Source organism: Sitophilus oryzae, unplaced genomic scaffold (genome assembly GCF_002938485.1).
Source record: "Sitophilus oryzae breed Bouriz unplaced genomic scaffold, Soryzae_2.0 scaffold_1508_pilon_pilon, whole genome shotgun sequence".
In the NCBI taxonomy this organism is placed as follows: Eukaryota; Metazoa; Arthropoda; class Insecta; order Coleoptera; family Curculionidae; genus Sitophilus; species Sitophilus oryzae.
Genome location: NW_022146179.1, coordinates 1,970,350 through 1,987,218, shown reverse-complemented (window position 1 = coordinate 1,987,218; position 16,869 = coordinate 1,970,350). Strand labels below are relative to the sequence as shown.

At 30.8% G+C, this 16,869-nt stretch overlaps 1 protein-coding gene across 10 annotated transcripts in view; it reads right to left on the bottom strand.

Moving 5' to 3' along the window:
- The window catches only part of LOC115878386 (phospholipid-transporting ATPase IA), a 76,945-nt gene that overhangs the window by 37,264 nt on the left and 22,812 nt on the right, over positions 1-16,869 (bottom strand). Inside the window, exon 1 of one of the 10 annotated variants that reach the window (XM_030894871.1) lies at positions 9,250-9,382. The exons of 8 other annotated variants lie outside the window; for them this stretch is intronic. In XM_030894871.1, the coding sequence (XP_030750731.1) occupies positions 9,250-9,310 (61 nt within the window). In that variant the 5' untranslated portion in view covers positions 9,311-9,382. Of the gene's footprint in view, positions 1-5,347; positions 5,473-9,249; positions 9,383-16,869 lie in introns of those variants that run through there. One more of the 10 variants, XM_030894875.1, reaches the window with a different exon arrangement.

Below are 16,869 nucleotides of genomic sequence, written 5' to 3'. Positions count from 1 at the left end.
AATGTAAAAATAATTTAAATCACAATTGATTTTTTTTATTGTTATCTTAAAAAGATTTAAAATTTCCAATAAATAATCTTGAAGAATAAATTAAATTAAACAAATAGGGATCTGTTTCATTTTTCAGAACTGTTATTGACAAATAACAGTTTTCATAAGTTGTAAAACTTTAAAAAATAACAGGTATGAAAATATCTGTAATAGTTATCACTATGTGATTTGGTCAGGTTTGTCGTGCAATGACATTTTATATTATCTTGATGTTGAAAGTTCGGTGATTTGTGTTTATAGTTTGTGTTTTTATTAATTTGTGCATTTTGGTATTTACAGTCCATCATCATTTCCGTGTTAGATACTTTCGTACGATAAATTTTTAATAGATACATTTTAGACATTTTAGAATTAATAAATTTATGAACGAAATAAAAAAATAGTTTAATCATAAATAAGTAAGTACATAGTTGGTAATATATACTATTTTAGTAACAGTTAATTAGTAGTCTATAATATTTTTAATATATTATACTATGTGCTCTATTGTTGGTGTTTAAAATGTGTGTATTCATCATTTTATTTTTGTTTTGACTATGTTACACTTCAAATGATCTAATAAAATATAAAATGTAGTAAAAAAGTCTATATTTATTATTTTAATTTTACGATTGAATAACGTTACCGTTTTAGTTAGCGTTAATAAATAACGGAACGCTAAAATTACGTTATACCAAAACTCTCCATTAGTTTCTTTCGAATCACCAGGTGGCACGAAATGACGGACCTATTTGTTTTATATCAGTGTCACATCTATCTCTAATACATGACATTAGTCTATGCCCTATTCTTCTGATCAGTAAAACAATAATATACAGGATGGTCCGAAATGTATTCCGGAAAGTTCGGTAGCATATTTTGCACATAAAAAGAAGTAAAAAACTTCTTATAAATGTATGTCCTAAAATGCTGAGTTTCGAAGATACAGGGTGTAGAAGTTTCATTTTTATTTCGTTTTTTTTTCCAAATAATTTCTGAAGTAACACCAATATTTGGATGAAAATTGGTGTCTGGTAGTTTTTTGACAAGAGAAATTTGATTTTGATGTCGTTATGACTCCTATTTGTAGAGGGCGCCACCTATATGTGTTTTAACTGTTTTGAAAAGTAATAACTTTTGTCCGTACCTGTATAGAACTACTGAGTGAAAAAATATACCTACATTTTCGTAATTTTTTAAGAAAAAAATGTCTCTTGGTAAAAATCGTTACGAGCAACCCACACATTATTGACAAAAAATAAACATGTTGAGTATAGATAGTTATTTCACTGAAATGATAAATTTGGGAAATTTTTATTTTTTTAAATTAATCATAAAATTTTCTTAGAAAAAATGATGATTGGTGATGATTTAGCACAAAAATATTTCAAATTTATGATTTCAGTCTATTAACTATTTAGTCAACGTTTGGTTTATGTCAATGACAGGTATTGATAAATTCGATTTCAAATATCTCGAGAATTATTACTTTTACCGATTTTTATTAAGAGACCTTTTTTACGTTAAAAAGGTCGTAAATGATTATTTTTTTACTTAGAAGTTTTATACAGGTATGGACGAAAAGTTATTACTCTTCAAACCAGTTAAAAATATGTAGGTGGCGCCCTCTACAAGTAAGAGTCAAATTGACATGAAAATCAAATTTCTCATATTAAAAAACTCCCAGACACCAAATTTCATCCAAATATTCACGTAACTTCAGAAAATATTTGGAAAAAATCGAAATAAGAATGAAACTTCCACACCCTGTATCTCCGAAACTAAGCATTTCAGGACATACATTTATACGAACTTTTTTACTTATTTAATACGCTGCCGAATTTTCCGGAATACAGTTCGGACCACCCTGTATATTATTCATAAATTCGGTTCTACCGATGCGGTACTATATAAATTGTTCTGGTTATGAAAAAGTCTATAATTATGAGCCACATTAAAAAATAAAAACTTGGACGTTACGTTATGTATCGATATATCGATGTTTGCTCTCCTATAGACAAAAGGCGTTAACAGGAAAGAATATTTTGTGATAGACATACTACATCAGCATACCGGTTATAATTATATTTATCTAGACGTCAATATTTACGCCTGTTTCAGTTATACGATGTCTACACTTCTCTCGACTAACAAGCAATTTTGAATAATATAACCTACATATATAAAAGGTTGTGACTTATTTCAGATACAAGTATTTGAAATACTTTTTTTAATTTCATCTTGTATTTTGTATTTAGATACATTTTTTAGTATCTTAGTATTTTATAAATACTGTTTGCTTGCTAAAATACTTTTACTAATTTTTCTATACATATTTTTAGCCGACCATACCAACAGGTATAGTAGGCTATTAAGATCGGCAAATTTTTTTTTTAATTTCACTCAAAATGAGTTATTTGGGTCATAAATGACCTAAATACAAAATATTTTCATGGTGTCTGTCTGTCTGTCCGTCTATCTGTAACACGATAACTCAAAAACCGCTAAAACGATTTTAACCAAATTTGGCACAAAATTACTGTGGCACCCGAGAATCTGGCCATTAGTTTTTGGTGGGGGTTGGAGGTTGGTAAGGGGGAATGGGAGGGGGTTAAAATTTTTAAAAAATCGAAACTCCAAAATTACAGTAGCTAGCGAAACGCGGTTTTCAATTTAAAATTAGGAATAATATTTGCAACAAAATTTGTAATAACATCAAAATCAAAGTCGCAGTTTTTGAGATAAAAAAAATTGGAAAAATTCCTTTACTTTGAAACTAAAAGAACTGCTTACCAACTTTTTATTAACATATTTTAGTATGGGCGGCTATACGTGCCTCCCGGCGCCAATTTTTTACTTTACGTCATCCAATCATATGTGCCTCTACTAGGTTTGATGAAATATCTAAGCAACCATTGCAAGATCTTAACGAAACAATGAAAATGTTGAAATTACCCCCTTTGGAAGAAAATAAAATAAATTTTTAAAGCGAATATGTAGTTTGTTCAAAGCCAATAGCAGGAGCCATACAAAGCCAACAAGGCGATAAAGACACATGTTATGGGTGTCTATTACCCGAACTAATAGGAATGATATATCATTAAAAGTCTTAAAATGGAAAACTTAAAATGTTGCGACACTTTACTAGATGCCATTGAAGAAAACATAAACGAACGTTTTATAAAGTTTTTGCAATTAGAGTCCGCAGCTAATGATGCAATATTAGCTTCCGTGCCACAACCGTTCTTTAAATGAAATGGGAGCTAAAATCATTTAAAGATCTGTCCTCGATGTCCTGGCCGAAACACGTAAAATTAATTGATAGAAAAAACAAAAAATGGACACTTAAAACAATGGAAAATCTACTGGCAGCACTGCTGGCTTAGAAACACTGCAATATTTGAGTAATAAAGACAGCTTCAAAAATTACCTTAAAGATTTGAATTTGTATTCTACAATTAAAAAAAAAATTTTAACATGTAACACTTTTCTGCCGAGCTTCGCCCACGTGGAGCGACTCTTTTCTTTTGAAGGGATGATTATGACACAACATATAGACAAAAATAAGTGATACAGTGTTTAAAGAACTAGTTTTACGTCAGTCTAAATTAGCCAAATAAAACTTTCCAAATATATTTTCTCAGATTTACACGATTCTTGTTCATAATAATTATTGTTATTGTAATAAGCTAAATAAACCTTAAAAATAATAAAAAGAAATCTTTGAAGAAGTATTTTATTTTAATAAAAGTATTTAGAAAATACCAATTTTATATCTAGTTACCTAGTATTTAATACCTTTTCCAAAAGTATTTTGTATCTGATATCTCAAATACTTTGCTTGGAAGTATTTTGTAACTCGTATTTCAGATACTTTCTATGAGGTATAGGTACTCGTATTGTACATCTCTGCCTATACAGGGTGCTACAAATTCGAGGTACGAGCATTGGTATCTCGGTAACCGTAATAGATACGAACATGATTAAATCGGGGCAAAGTTGCGCTTTGGGATGTTCATCAAGATGCCATCAAAAAAGTTTTAAAAATTTCAAGGATTTCTGAGTTTTTTAGAAAATCAATTTTATTTTTTTCTGTCGTTACTATTTAGAAAGTCAAAAAACTAATTGCACATTCTCATGGCCACTTTATTAGTAATTGGTAATGATTTGATTGTTTATATTGTTACGTTTTTCGTCGGTTCCGTGTGGATAGAAAGTCACAATTTATTTAAACACTATTTATTTAACACTAATTAACAAAAACAATAACGATAAAAGACTTATAGAACTATTTACAAACGATTTATAACTAAGAATTTATTTTGAATTTTAGCGCGTCAACTTCACTCGTATATTTATAACTGCCCTCTCTAGGCCACAGCCGCCAGCTTTTATACCTACAGTTAAAGTTTACTAGAATAGTCCATAGATCGTTAGGTGCATAGAGAAGGTTTCGAATGTTCTCGTATGTACTACTCCATTCCGGTGGGACTCGATCCTTCTCGAATCTTCGAATGAATCATTACGGTGTCTATGCGATGTTAAGGTCATCCGAGGGCGGGCCATATTGTTAGGTTAGGTCGAGTCCACACCGGTCCGCAACAATATTATATTATATATTCCGTATTCAATGTTTTACCCCACATCATTGTTAATTTTGAATGCTAATCAATATTGTAACGATGAATAGATTAAATATTAAAAAAACAGAGCCGGACTTGAAATTAGTTTAAATAAATTGTGTTCAAATGTCAAAACAAAAAAAAATATTGAGTGTGGCATACCATTGCACTCAGGAGACCGAGTTGGCCTCTGTATCTCACAAATTATCAGCTAATCTGAAAATCTAAAAATACTATCAGATAGCCCTAATAAAGTGGCTATGAGAATGTGCAATTATTTTTTTGATTTTCTAAAAAGTAACGACAGGAAAAAATAAAATACATTTTTTAAAAAATCAGTTTTTTGCAAAAAAACTCAGCAATCCTTGAAATTTTTAAAACTTTGCCCCAATTTAACCATGTTCGTATCTATTACGGTTACCGAGATACCAATGCTCGTACCTCGAATTTGTAGCACCCTGTATATGTATTGTAGAATATTAAGTTTTGTTTATCGGCTAAATTACCCAACACACGATTACACTAGCAATGGGGGCAAGGTTGTGATAAAAAATAGAGTGCTTTAACGTCCGATTATTTTTTGTACAAACACTATTTAGTATTTATAAAGCCAACAACAATAAATCTTCGGCGTGTTGCAATTGACATTTAATTAATCGTATTATCCACCGGTTTAGTTCACAAACTGTACTTACTCATTATGAGACCATTACACTAAATCAGAATACCGATACAAACATTTTTCTTCTTATAATAATTCACGCAATCAACAATAACACAATTTTCAGAGTTAATTTCAAATAAGAGAAGCATGTGCTTGTAATAATAAATGGTATGAGATCATTAAAAGATAAATTGATAACAAACGTACTTAAAATAGTTATACACAGAATTACCAGTGTTCTAAACATTATATCAATAAACAGTGGCGGGTGTCCTAGGGAAGAGAATTTTCTTAAATTAAAATTAATATCAGAGAATTATTCTTTCCTATAATACACTGGCCGGCACAAAAAAAACAGATCTTAAGTTTCATGTATTTAAAGTTCAGAATATTTTATTCTAGTGATCTAATTTTGATAATTTTTTAAGCAATTTGTAGCTAATTTATTTGACTTTTTAGCGTCTTTTTAAATTACCGTCACGATGTCTGGGATTCAATTTAGCTCAGCGCCGCGCCGCACAGTGGGGTATTTGACACTGATAGTTGATCGAAATTTTTTTATGTAGACCTTATATAAATTATTGCTATTTTCAATTAAAGAGGAAATAATATGAACAAAATAAAGGATAATTCGTCGATTCTAAAAAAAGAAAGAAAAATCACTGTTCCAGTGTTTCCACGGTGCCAGTAGTAATATCGCAACTACTACTACTAATGCTACGACTGATCCGCGAGCAATGCCCATGCCACTAAAGTTGCTACTAATGCCAAATTGTGCTATACTGCTAATGGCACTAATGCGATCGCTTTGTACACAACAATGCCATCGCGGTTTACACCTCGCATTAGTATATCACTGATTGGCAAATTAGAGGAAACCAAGAATGTTTTTCTCATTTTATCAGCAAAATCGCAAAAAGTCGCAGTATTTTATTTTACTGTATGAAAGCCCAATGTTTACTAAGTAAAACGTATATAGACAATATGCTGAATTCTTCGAAATGTGCAACTAAATCTCTAAGTATAATAAAAATGTCACAAGTTTAATCAAATTTTCTGAACGCCTAACTTTTAGTTGCAAAAAAAATCGTTAGTATAGAGAATATCAAAATAAATAATACGTTTTTGTAGAATACATACCTGCAGCTTGCTGAGCCATTTTCAATCAAAACAATAATATCAACGAAAAAAGAGCACAAGAACAACAACAATTTATAATTTTAAACATAAAATTTAGCCCTTTACCTCCTATCTGTGAGAAGTAACAACTTTGACGTTTCGTTGAAACAAATAAATGCAACTAAACACACCCATAGCAACGCCATTCATGGCAGAGATGATTTAACTTATCATTTATCTTTTTTTGGGAAATCTTAAACACATGTGCTTTTTCGAATTTCGATCACCTTTTTCATGCTAATACCCCACCGTGCGCCGCTGAGCTAAATAGAGCGCGGATAAAGAATATTTTACCGTAGTTCTGATTTCAGTCGACAGAGTGCGTGGTTACCGGAGACAGTGTTGCCAGAACTACGGATTAATCCGTAGATTTACGGATTTTAAGTACAGTATATTAATAATACGGATCTTCTATCATTAAACAATCTAATATATTATATGATTAAACAAAGAACGGCGTCAGAGTTGGCTTGGAAATGAAGAATGCTGTTGTTTCATATGTAAAATATTATGGTAAATGTCAATAATTGTCATTTCCAAGCCAACTCCAGTACCTATAAAAGAATTTTTATTTTTGTTGTTAATTCTATGTTGAACACGAATATATTTTGAATACCTAAACGCGGATCTTTCATCCAAAGATATTTTCGTCAAACGTATTACAAATATTACTAATTTTAATATGGCAACGGTCGCTGTCAGTTCCACGCCGTCTTCGATGTGCCTTCGCTGGCTGAATTAGAAAAGATGAGTGGTTTATGCGTTGGCCGAAGGATTGGTGTCTCCACCGTACATCACTTGAGACTTAATAGGAAATCAAATCAACCTTGTCATGAATTCGCCTATTAGGATGCGATCTGCCCAATTTTTACAATTAATGATTAAAGTCTCCGTCTATTGATTATAACAGTTTTTTTTATTATACAGAGTTAATCAAGTTTACAATATATTCGACTGTTCAAAAATGGTTGACGTTAAGAAATATTTAAATTTAGAATATATAATTTTAGGTAGAATAATGTAACGTATTGTTAAGGTGTATGTGGCGCCATCTGTCGGAGAAGCGAGAATCTAAAAATCGCAACGTGTATTGCTGGTTAAGGACTATCTGAAAACGCCATCTCTTAGCCAAGAGAAAAGAGGCAAGCCAAGTAGAAAAGCGGCAAGAATCAGGCGGCAGAATTTACTAGTAGATGACAGAAAGGTATCGAAAAATACAGAACGTTCCAGAAACAGGCACTAGAGCATATATAAAGGCGCGTGATCGGCAGTTGAGCCAGTTGGAAATTTGAAAATACACCAATTGAAAATTGTGTGTAGTAATCAGTATAAATTGTATGTATATAGTGAGAAAATAAATTCGTTAAGTATTTACACATGAGTTTAAATTAGTGGACCCATGGAATCCGTAACAGTATGATAAAAAACATAAACGTAAGATAAAAAAAAACGGCGTCAAGTTCGCTTAAAAAACCGATCGATCATATTCCCCCTATATAACTTTTCAGATAAAATTACACAGAAATCTTCATTTTCAGGACGAGTCTGACGCCCTCGTATTTCCCATTGTATTCGTTTACAAGATGTTCAAAGAGCTACTCTACTTGAAATATACAGGGTACGTCTTAAAACTGGCTCACCTCCATAACATTTTAATTTTTTCAGATAAAAAAAGAGACTTGGTTTGTTAGTATATGACATAAATTAGGATTGACTGACGTATTCAATTCTTTTTTTCCATTTCCTGTTTCACCGGAAATGACTACAACTTTTGATTTTTAAATAACACCCTCGGTATTTTTTTACATTATTCGATAAAAAATGACACTCTGAATAGAATTACATATAATATGTCAACTTTTGACATTTTCACTTAAAACAAATGAATTGAACAAAATGAAATGAAACAAATAAAATTGTATTTTAAATTTCAATCTAGAGTGCCATGGCTATGTTAAAAGCACTAGTTTTTAATCAAGGAACCTTGGAAATATATATTTGATCGCCTAATGGTCCTAATTGGGATATGATTAAAAATCGTACTTTTAATCATATTTCAATTTTTTTACTAATAATTACTTGGTATTTGGAGTCAAATTTTCGTTATGAACCGCATATTTCAATTTCAAATAAACCATATTATGGTACTCTATTCAGAGCGTCATTTTCTATCGAATAAAGTAACAAAATACCGAGGTAGCCGTTGTAGTCATTTCCGGTGAAATAGGAAGTGACGAAAACAACTGAATACGTCGATCAATCCTAATTTAAGTCATATAGTAACATAACAAATTTCGATTTTTTTATCTGAAAAAATAAAAAAAGTGATAGGGGTGAGCCACTTTTGAGACGCACCAGGTGTTATTATAATTTCTTTCTCTCGACAAATTAAAACATCTTTGGGTCTATTTTTTTAATTTTAATTAACACAGAAAAAACATATATCGATATTCGTAAACTCATTAGAATTGCATATTAGGTCCGTAAAAAAGTAGAAGCCTGGCAACATTTTAAATTATAATTTTATTATAGAAATATAATGGAGAAAAAATGCCGTACCTTACAGGTAATACAAAGAAAATGATTTATGAAAATAGTTTATAGCTATACATGAAGATGACTATTGTTCATGATTTGACGTCACGAACAATATTATAGGATTCCCTATATCATTATTATCCTACTCAATACTGTCCGTGTTTGATAAATAATTAAATAACAAATAGGGGAGTTGTCCTCCTGCTGGTTACTTACGGCCGAGCCTGCCGAAAAATCTATGGCTGAAGATTTGCAAAAGGCTGACACGATGCTCCATTGAAACGTTTCAAAAATTGTCGACATACTTCTGGAAAATGTGGAAGAAAACACGGCAAAACATATTCGATAAAGGGAGATACGGATTTTCGCGCTAGATGAATGGAATGAAAATCGATTTTTAGAACGTGCGGCACAAACTTGCGCAGTGATTCGTTAGATATACAGGGATTAGTTAAAGCAAAACGCAGATTTATAACACTAAATAGATAATTAAGTTTAATTCTTTTGATGTCAATGTTTCCAAATAATCTAAAAAATATATTTTTTTAATAAAAGTAAAATGATATAAATAAGAATGATATAGAATTAGTCAAAAGCAGGGATGGGATTTTTCTATGATATAACGGTACCTATTAATATATCGATAGCTATCAATATATCGGTATCTATCGAAAATCAACACCTATCGATATATTGATACATCGATAATATCTAATAGTCTAAAAGCTAGCATGCTAGCAACGTTTTCGAGAAAGTATTTTAAGACGTTATATATATATTATATTTCAGAGAGCATAGTCTCTGAAACGGCATGCGGCCCGTCTGGCTGCCGATACCCGTTGCGTTCACTACTGCGCATCGGAAGAAGATCCTATATTTTTTATTAATTTAGTCCTATAAATTCTAGTATTGAATATAACTCGGACATGTCTCCATAGTGCAGTGCGTAGAGTTTCCGATCATGAACAGATGATTCAGAGTTCGAATCCGGGTCAGGGCAAAGACTTTTTATTTTATTTTCGTTTATATTCTGATAGTAAAATATTAAATAATTCTGATAATTAAAAAAAATATATTTAATACTTTAATATCAGAATATAAACGAAAATAAAATAAAAAAACTCTGTGCCCTGACCTGGATTCGAACCCTGAATCATCGGTTCGTGGTTGGAACGCACTGCGCTATGGATCCATGTTAGATTTATTCAATACTAGAATTTAAAGGACTAATAAAAATATAGGATCTTCTTTCAATGCGCAGTAGGGAACGCTTGCCGGCAGCCAGACGGGCCGCATGCTGTTCTAGAGATCATAGTAAAAGATATATCAAAGAGCCAGACGCCTTAAAATACTTGTTTTTCCAACGTTGCTAACTCTCGTACTATAAGTTTATAAAGAAGTTTATAGATAATTATCGATATATTTATATATCGATTGTTATAGGTTATAGATATACCGGAATTTATTTTTCTGGGTATATTTTTATTTACTTTCTTAAAACCTGGAATATTAGTTGAATATCTCAAAATTCAAATATTTGCGAATTGCTTTTGCATTTTGGTTCGTGTTATTACGTGTATTTTGTATTTTTTGAAGTTAAGTGGAGGAAAAATCTAGTGAAAATTAACTGCATACCCAGTCGAGCACAAAAGAGCATAGTTTATAGTTACTATTCGGTGTCCAGAGAGTCACGAATAGCTGCCAATAAAGTTTGCATGTTTGTATTATATCATCTCGTATATAGTACTAAAAACTGGCGTAGCCAAAGACATTATAAAGATAGACCGAACATCTCATTCATAAATACTCGTTGGTAGTGTATCAAACATTCCAATGTGTCAAACAAGGACAGAAGAGACAGAGAAGTCTAAAATTTCCGACCCCGGCAACTAGGCACATTTGGATTGTTCTAATGGCCAGTGGCGTATCGTTTTTTGGAACGAATTAGTAAAGTAAAAATAAAGTAATTAGTAAAATTTTTACTCCATATTAATATACTACATTAACACTTTTTCGTCAGATGAGTTTTGTTATAAGGTCTAATATAATAATACAATTAATATCCCACATATACTTATGTTGAAACGTTAGTAGTTTTCGAAAATCGCTCCAACGTCAATTTTCAATTTAAACTTTCAGTTACTCTTATATAAACTTTCAGTTACTTTTGAATATTTACAGGGTGACTCAGGCTTCCGAAATAGTTCTATATTAGGTTTGTGGTTGGTGACTTTTCTTTCAATTTTTTTTTCAGAATATGGAGGAATTTAAGCACATTTTAGACATTTTTGTAAACATAGGTGGCCGGAACATATTTTCAAACCAAAGTTGTAGATTTGCCATTAAATTTCCATTCCAGAAATACCTAGGGTTGCCACTTGTCCTTTTTTGAAAAGGACAGTCCTTTTTTAGAATAACTTGTCCTTTTGATTTTTTTTTACTTAAAAAGTCATTTTTATTTACGTATTTTCCCTGAGAAAATTACCTACAGCAAACAGAAATATCCTTTTCGCCCAAATTTAATTAGGAATGTTATAAAACTTAACTTATAAATACATTTTTCTTGTTTAGAATAGGCAACATTATTTAGAACTTCCCGTTTAATCTCAAATTATAATTTGGTTTAAGTTTTACCTTTTTTATCTTAAAAGAACTTTTCAAAATTAGTAATTAGTAACGATTTAGTTAGTTCGCAATGGATAGCTTCCTGTGAAGTCCTGTGTAATAGTTGTTTAATCTTGTATTATTAATAACTTCCTATACCTAAAATCAATATTTAATGAGAAAATTTTGTTTTTTTGAAAAAATAAGACAAGATTTGACTTTCGGTCTTCTTCTTGTATTATAATGGCTCTGATACGAGGCAATTGCCTTTTAGTCTCTCAATAGAAGGCATTTATCATTAAAAGTATAAAATCTGTGTGCTACAGTATGGGATTTCTGTCGCATAATAATAAATACCTATTACGTTTATTTACAAATCCATTACTTTTAAAGGTAGCTTCATCAGCTAATCAAATTTTAGTTAAATGTCCTAATCTTCATTGTTCATTCAACTGTATTAAGCATATGTATTGCGGTTTGAATCACCCTGTATGTTGACAAAAATATTTTGAAAATGTGCGTTACAATGGCCCCCATCTTATGTAAAAAATTGAAATAAAAATCACAAACCAAAAACGTAATATGTAAAAAGCTTTTTTGGAGGCCTGGGTCACTCTCTATATAGATATGTATAAAACTAGTAGCCTAAGAATTATTTACAGTTCGTCCCATTCCAAAAAAAGTTAAACACACCGTACAAATAACTCTAGGAAGATGTATTTGTACGGTGGTAAAAAATTGTCTAAACAAGGCCGAAGGGGCAGATATAATAAAGCAATAAGATGTAAAAAGGTCGGGTAAACAACTTTGTTTATTTGTTGAGCAAAATTCCTTTAGAATATGGTATATAATGACTAAAATAGGACGCAATTTTAAGAAAAAAATGTCACTTTCTGGCTTATAATAAAGTTTCAAATGTAACGTTTATATTCAAATTTGTTATGATCTACAACAGTTAGGTAGTAATTGAGACGAATTATAATCCAATTACCGGCTACTACGTTCTTGTTTTAAGAGATCAAAATTCAACAAATATAATTAGAAATTATTTTAATTGTGAGAGGCTCCCTTGTGGGACGCCTATGTACGATTACGGCGCGGCGGAAACAATACCTACCTATGAAAAGACAAATTCGGGTAATTTGAGCTTATTTGTCCACACATTTGATACTGTCGTACCATATTGAAAATTCGCAGATTCAAAAGTACATTAAACAGAATCAAAAACCACTGAAAAACACTGAAAAGTTTACTTCGGACTTGATTCCGACTTCAAACACACCATAAGCTAAACATAGTACGCTATAACGGACCATTGGCCGTCGCGAGGGGTGGTGGGACGGACGGCTCATTTCATTCTGGAAGACTAGCAGCGACGTTGCCAATAGTTCTAGACGTTTCAGCACATTAAACAGTAAACATGTCCTTTAATAGTAACGCATATATCCTCTGGTTAATAACATATTATTACGCATGCTTCTTTAAAAATAAACTATTAATTTAATTAAGAAATTGAGATTTATTGATATCTGGTGAAGGTTTTAAAGTCACCTTTTCTGCAAATCAAACTAAGTAGATAGGCGCAAATTTGATATGTGGCAATGTCGCCTTCTCTATCTCAGTTGGTTTTTACAGTACGTAGTCAACCTCCGAATGTTTGATCGGGTTAAAATGCATAATGTGATATCTGTTCTTCCTAAATCTATGGGCGTAGCTATAAAATAACATCACACGATAGGTAAATAATAATAGATTTTAGTACTGCAGAGGGATAAGGTGAAAAAGTAGTGTTAAAAAAATAAGATTAGAGTTAATTATCAACTTTTAGGTATAAAATTCAGTAAATGTTCTTATTAATAAAACCAATGACTAAAGAATATAAGGACATGTAACGCCCCTATACGGGCTGCAGCAGAATTTGTGACCTTTTTTTTGTTTTGGTGATTAGTTGTTCAGCTTTCAAGTGTAAAAGTAGCAGCGATAATAAAGAGCCAGGAGTTACGTTTCATAGGTAAATAAACAGTCCACTCCAACCTTTTAGCGTTTTCTTATTGAATTCGATAATTATTCTTCAATTTCAATTAATATCTATATGTACTTGATATGTGCTATACGTCGATACTAGTTTTGTACCTTTTGTTAACATTTTAATACATTTTTTTCGTAATTAATTAGGATGATACACCATAGGCGTAGTCAAAACAATTATCAAAAAATATAAATATTGCTTCAAACAGCTAGGTTAAGCAAAATATGTGCCACGGCACTGTTTGATAGCATCGTCACAATTTGCTCTCGGGTGTTATTTGTCCTTGGATTCTTTAGTCATTGAATAAAACATTTTTTTTTATATTGTTTTATTTATTCCTGGGCAATATTAAAAAAAATATTTATACATAAGTTATATTGATAAATATAATAATAATTTCAAGAATTTGTTTAAAGTTTGAAACTAACAAATAGTTATTTTTAATTTTTTGGTATGTGGTGTTTTGTTTAATATACACCCTTGCTTGTTTTGTATACAGACTCCAATTAAAAAAAAACACACAGACCATAGTTTAAAAAAAATGATTCGATCAGATTTTTTCAGTGCTATACAGTTTTTTTACAATATTTTGAAATCACTTGTCATTCAAATTTTAAATACATACCGTGTGCGTCTCAAAAGTGGCTCACCGCTATAACTTATTTATTTTTTTTTAGATAAAAAAACGAGCTTTGGTTTGTTATTATATGACCTAAATTAGGATTGATTGACGTATTCAATTGTTTTTGGTCAGTTCCTGTTTCCCCGGAAATGACTACAACTTTTGATTTTTAAATGGCACTCTCGGTATTTTTTTACTTTATTCGATAGAAAATGACACTCTGAATAGAATGACATATCACATGTCAACTTTTGACATTTTCGCATATGGTTTATTTAAAATTGTACCATGCGGTTCATAACGACAATTTGACTCGAAATACCAAGTGTGAACCTAACCAAATATTCTCATGAGCCACCCTGACTGAAGATAAGACACCAAAAACATTAGAAGATCAAATCTATTTTTCCAAGACTCCGTTATTAAAAATTAGCGTTTTTAACAAAGCTATAGCACTCTCGATTGAAATATAAAATACGATGATTTTTTAAATGAATCTGTCAAAAGTTGACATATGATATGTCATTCTATTCAAAGTGTCATTTTCTGTCGAATAAAGTAAAAAAAAAATACCGAGGGTGTCATTTAAAAATCAATCAAGTTGTAGTCATTTTCGGTGAAACAGGATGTGATCGACAATAACTGAATACCTCAATCAATCCTAATTATGTTATATATTAACATACCAAATCTCGTTTTTTTTATCTGAAACAACAAAAAAGTTATAGGGGTGAGTTATTGAGACGCACCCGGTATATTAATTTCATGCTACGCGTTCCAATTGTGCCGACTTATTTCTTTCTAAAATAAAATAAACTATTTTGAAATTAAAATGACAGCCACATTTTAATTTAAACAGAATTTAAAATGACAGCCAGGATTTTGTCGTTGGACAGACTATAAATGATCGTAAGTCGACTGGCTGTGTATTAAAGAGGCTGTGCTAAGAAAAAGGTGCATAAAAAAGAAAGGTCGGCTATATAAATTAGTGATTAAATTTTTTATAGTGCCAATAAAGGAGGTTACTAAATAATTACTGTGTGTTTTCTTTCATCGATCTCTTTAGAAAACATTGTTTGATATAACACGCAACCTATCTAATTAGTTCATACGGTGTACCTAGAAAAATATTTTTTATGCACGTCGAATGGTGGCACACTGTGCTGAGATGCTCTATAATTATTTGCTGATATTTTAGATCTGTTTTTAACCTAATTAATCCACTCCAAGTCGCTTAAAAATGAATCTTAAAAATGAATCACTTGTTTATCAAATTTGCAATTGTGTTCCGGGTTTAACCGTAAAAATATTTTAGAAAATATAATTAAACCACACGATTTAATGTGCTAATAGAGCAAAAAAAAATCATTATAAAACTGTGTAAATATTGATTTTGGAAATAAACATTATTTATCGCCACATAAAACTGGATAAAAACTAGACCTATTTATAGCGTCAGTTAGGTAGATCATGCAATATAATGTGTTTTAATTTCTAGTAATTATACATTATTATTAAATATTTAAAATTAATAAATATAAAACTCTACGAATATAATAATAATTAATATTAATTTTGACCAACAACTTCTAAACGATTTTTATTACAAATAAATATAGTTAAATATATAAATATAAAACTACGAATATAATAATAAGAAATTATTGAAAAGGGAATTTTATGGCAAATCCATTGAGGGAAAAATTTACATCATGCCAATTTTTTCCAATATAAATGAAAATATTTTCGATCCCCTTGAGCTACTACGTATTGGTTCCATATTGTACAAAAAAAATTAGTATAAAAACAGTGAAAAAAATACACTAATTATTGTAGAATAAAACTTCATTCAGAACCTCGCAATTACTGGAATAAATTAGTGACTTCAATTAGCGTAGAAGTTTGTTCCTCTAATTAGAATGTAAGCATTCAGAATGTCGAAATTAGTGGTAAGAGTAAGAATTTTCAATTGGTGGAAAAAGTTAACAAACTTTGAACTTTTCCACTAATTATACTTCAAAATTTGCAAGGAATGTCATTTTGGCCTTTGATTATCATTCGTTAAGAGAAAATGTGGTTAGAAATCAAAAGTTTATTGTTTTATAAGCTAAATATTAGGCTTTCTCTATGGATACAACTGATAACCTTAAGCTGTTGCTATAGTGTATTCTATTAATTTTAATTGTGTTTTTTAGACATTGTGAATGATCGTAAACTAAAAAGTAGGAAGTGTAATTGAGACCACTAATTTATTCCACTAATGAAGCTTAATTAATTAATTATTTGCTGATGATACCAACATGGTTTGTATTGTTAGAAAATAGTAATGGTAAACAATGATTCATTGTCTGACATAAATTCTGACAAAATATCAGGTGGGAATGACAGTTACTTTACCTTTGACAGTGACTAACTTTGACCTCTGACAGTGACTTTATCTTTATTTTTGAAATTCTACACAACGTTTCGATCAGACGTATCACTGACCGTTATCAAGTATGAAACAAACTAAATCCTAAAACTACTGAAACTATTCACTCGTGACAGAGTTGGATGGAGTCAAACGTGAGATTGTCCACTA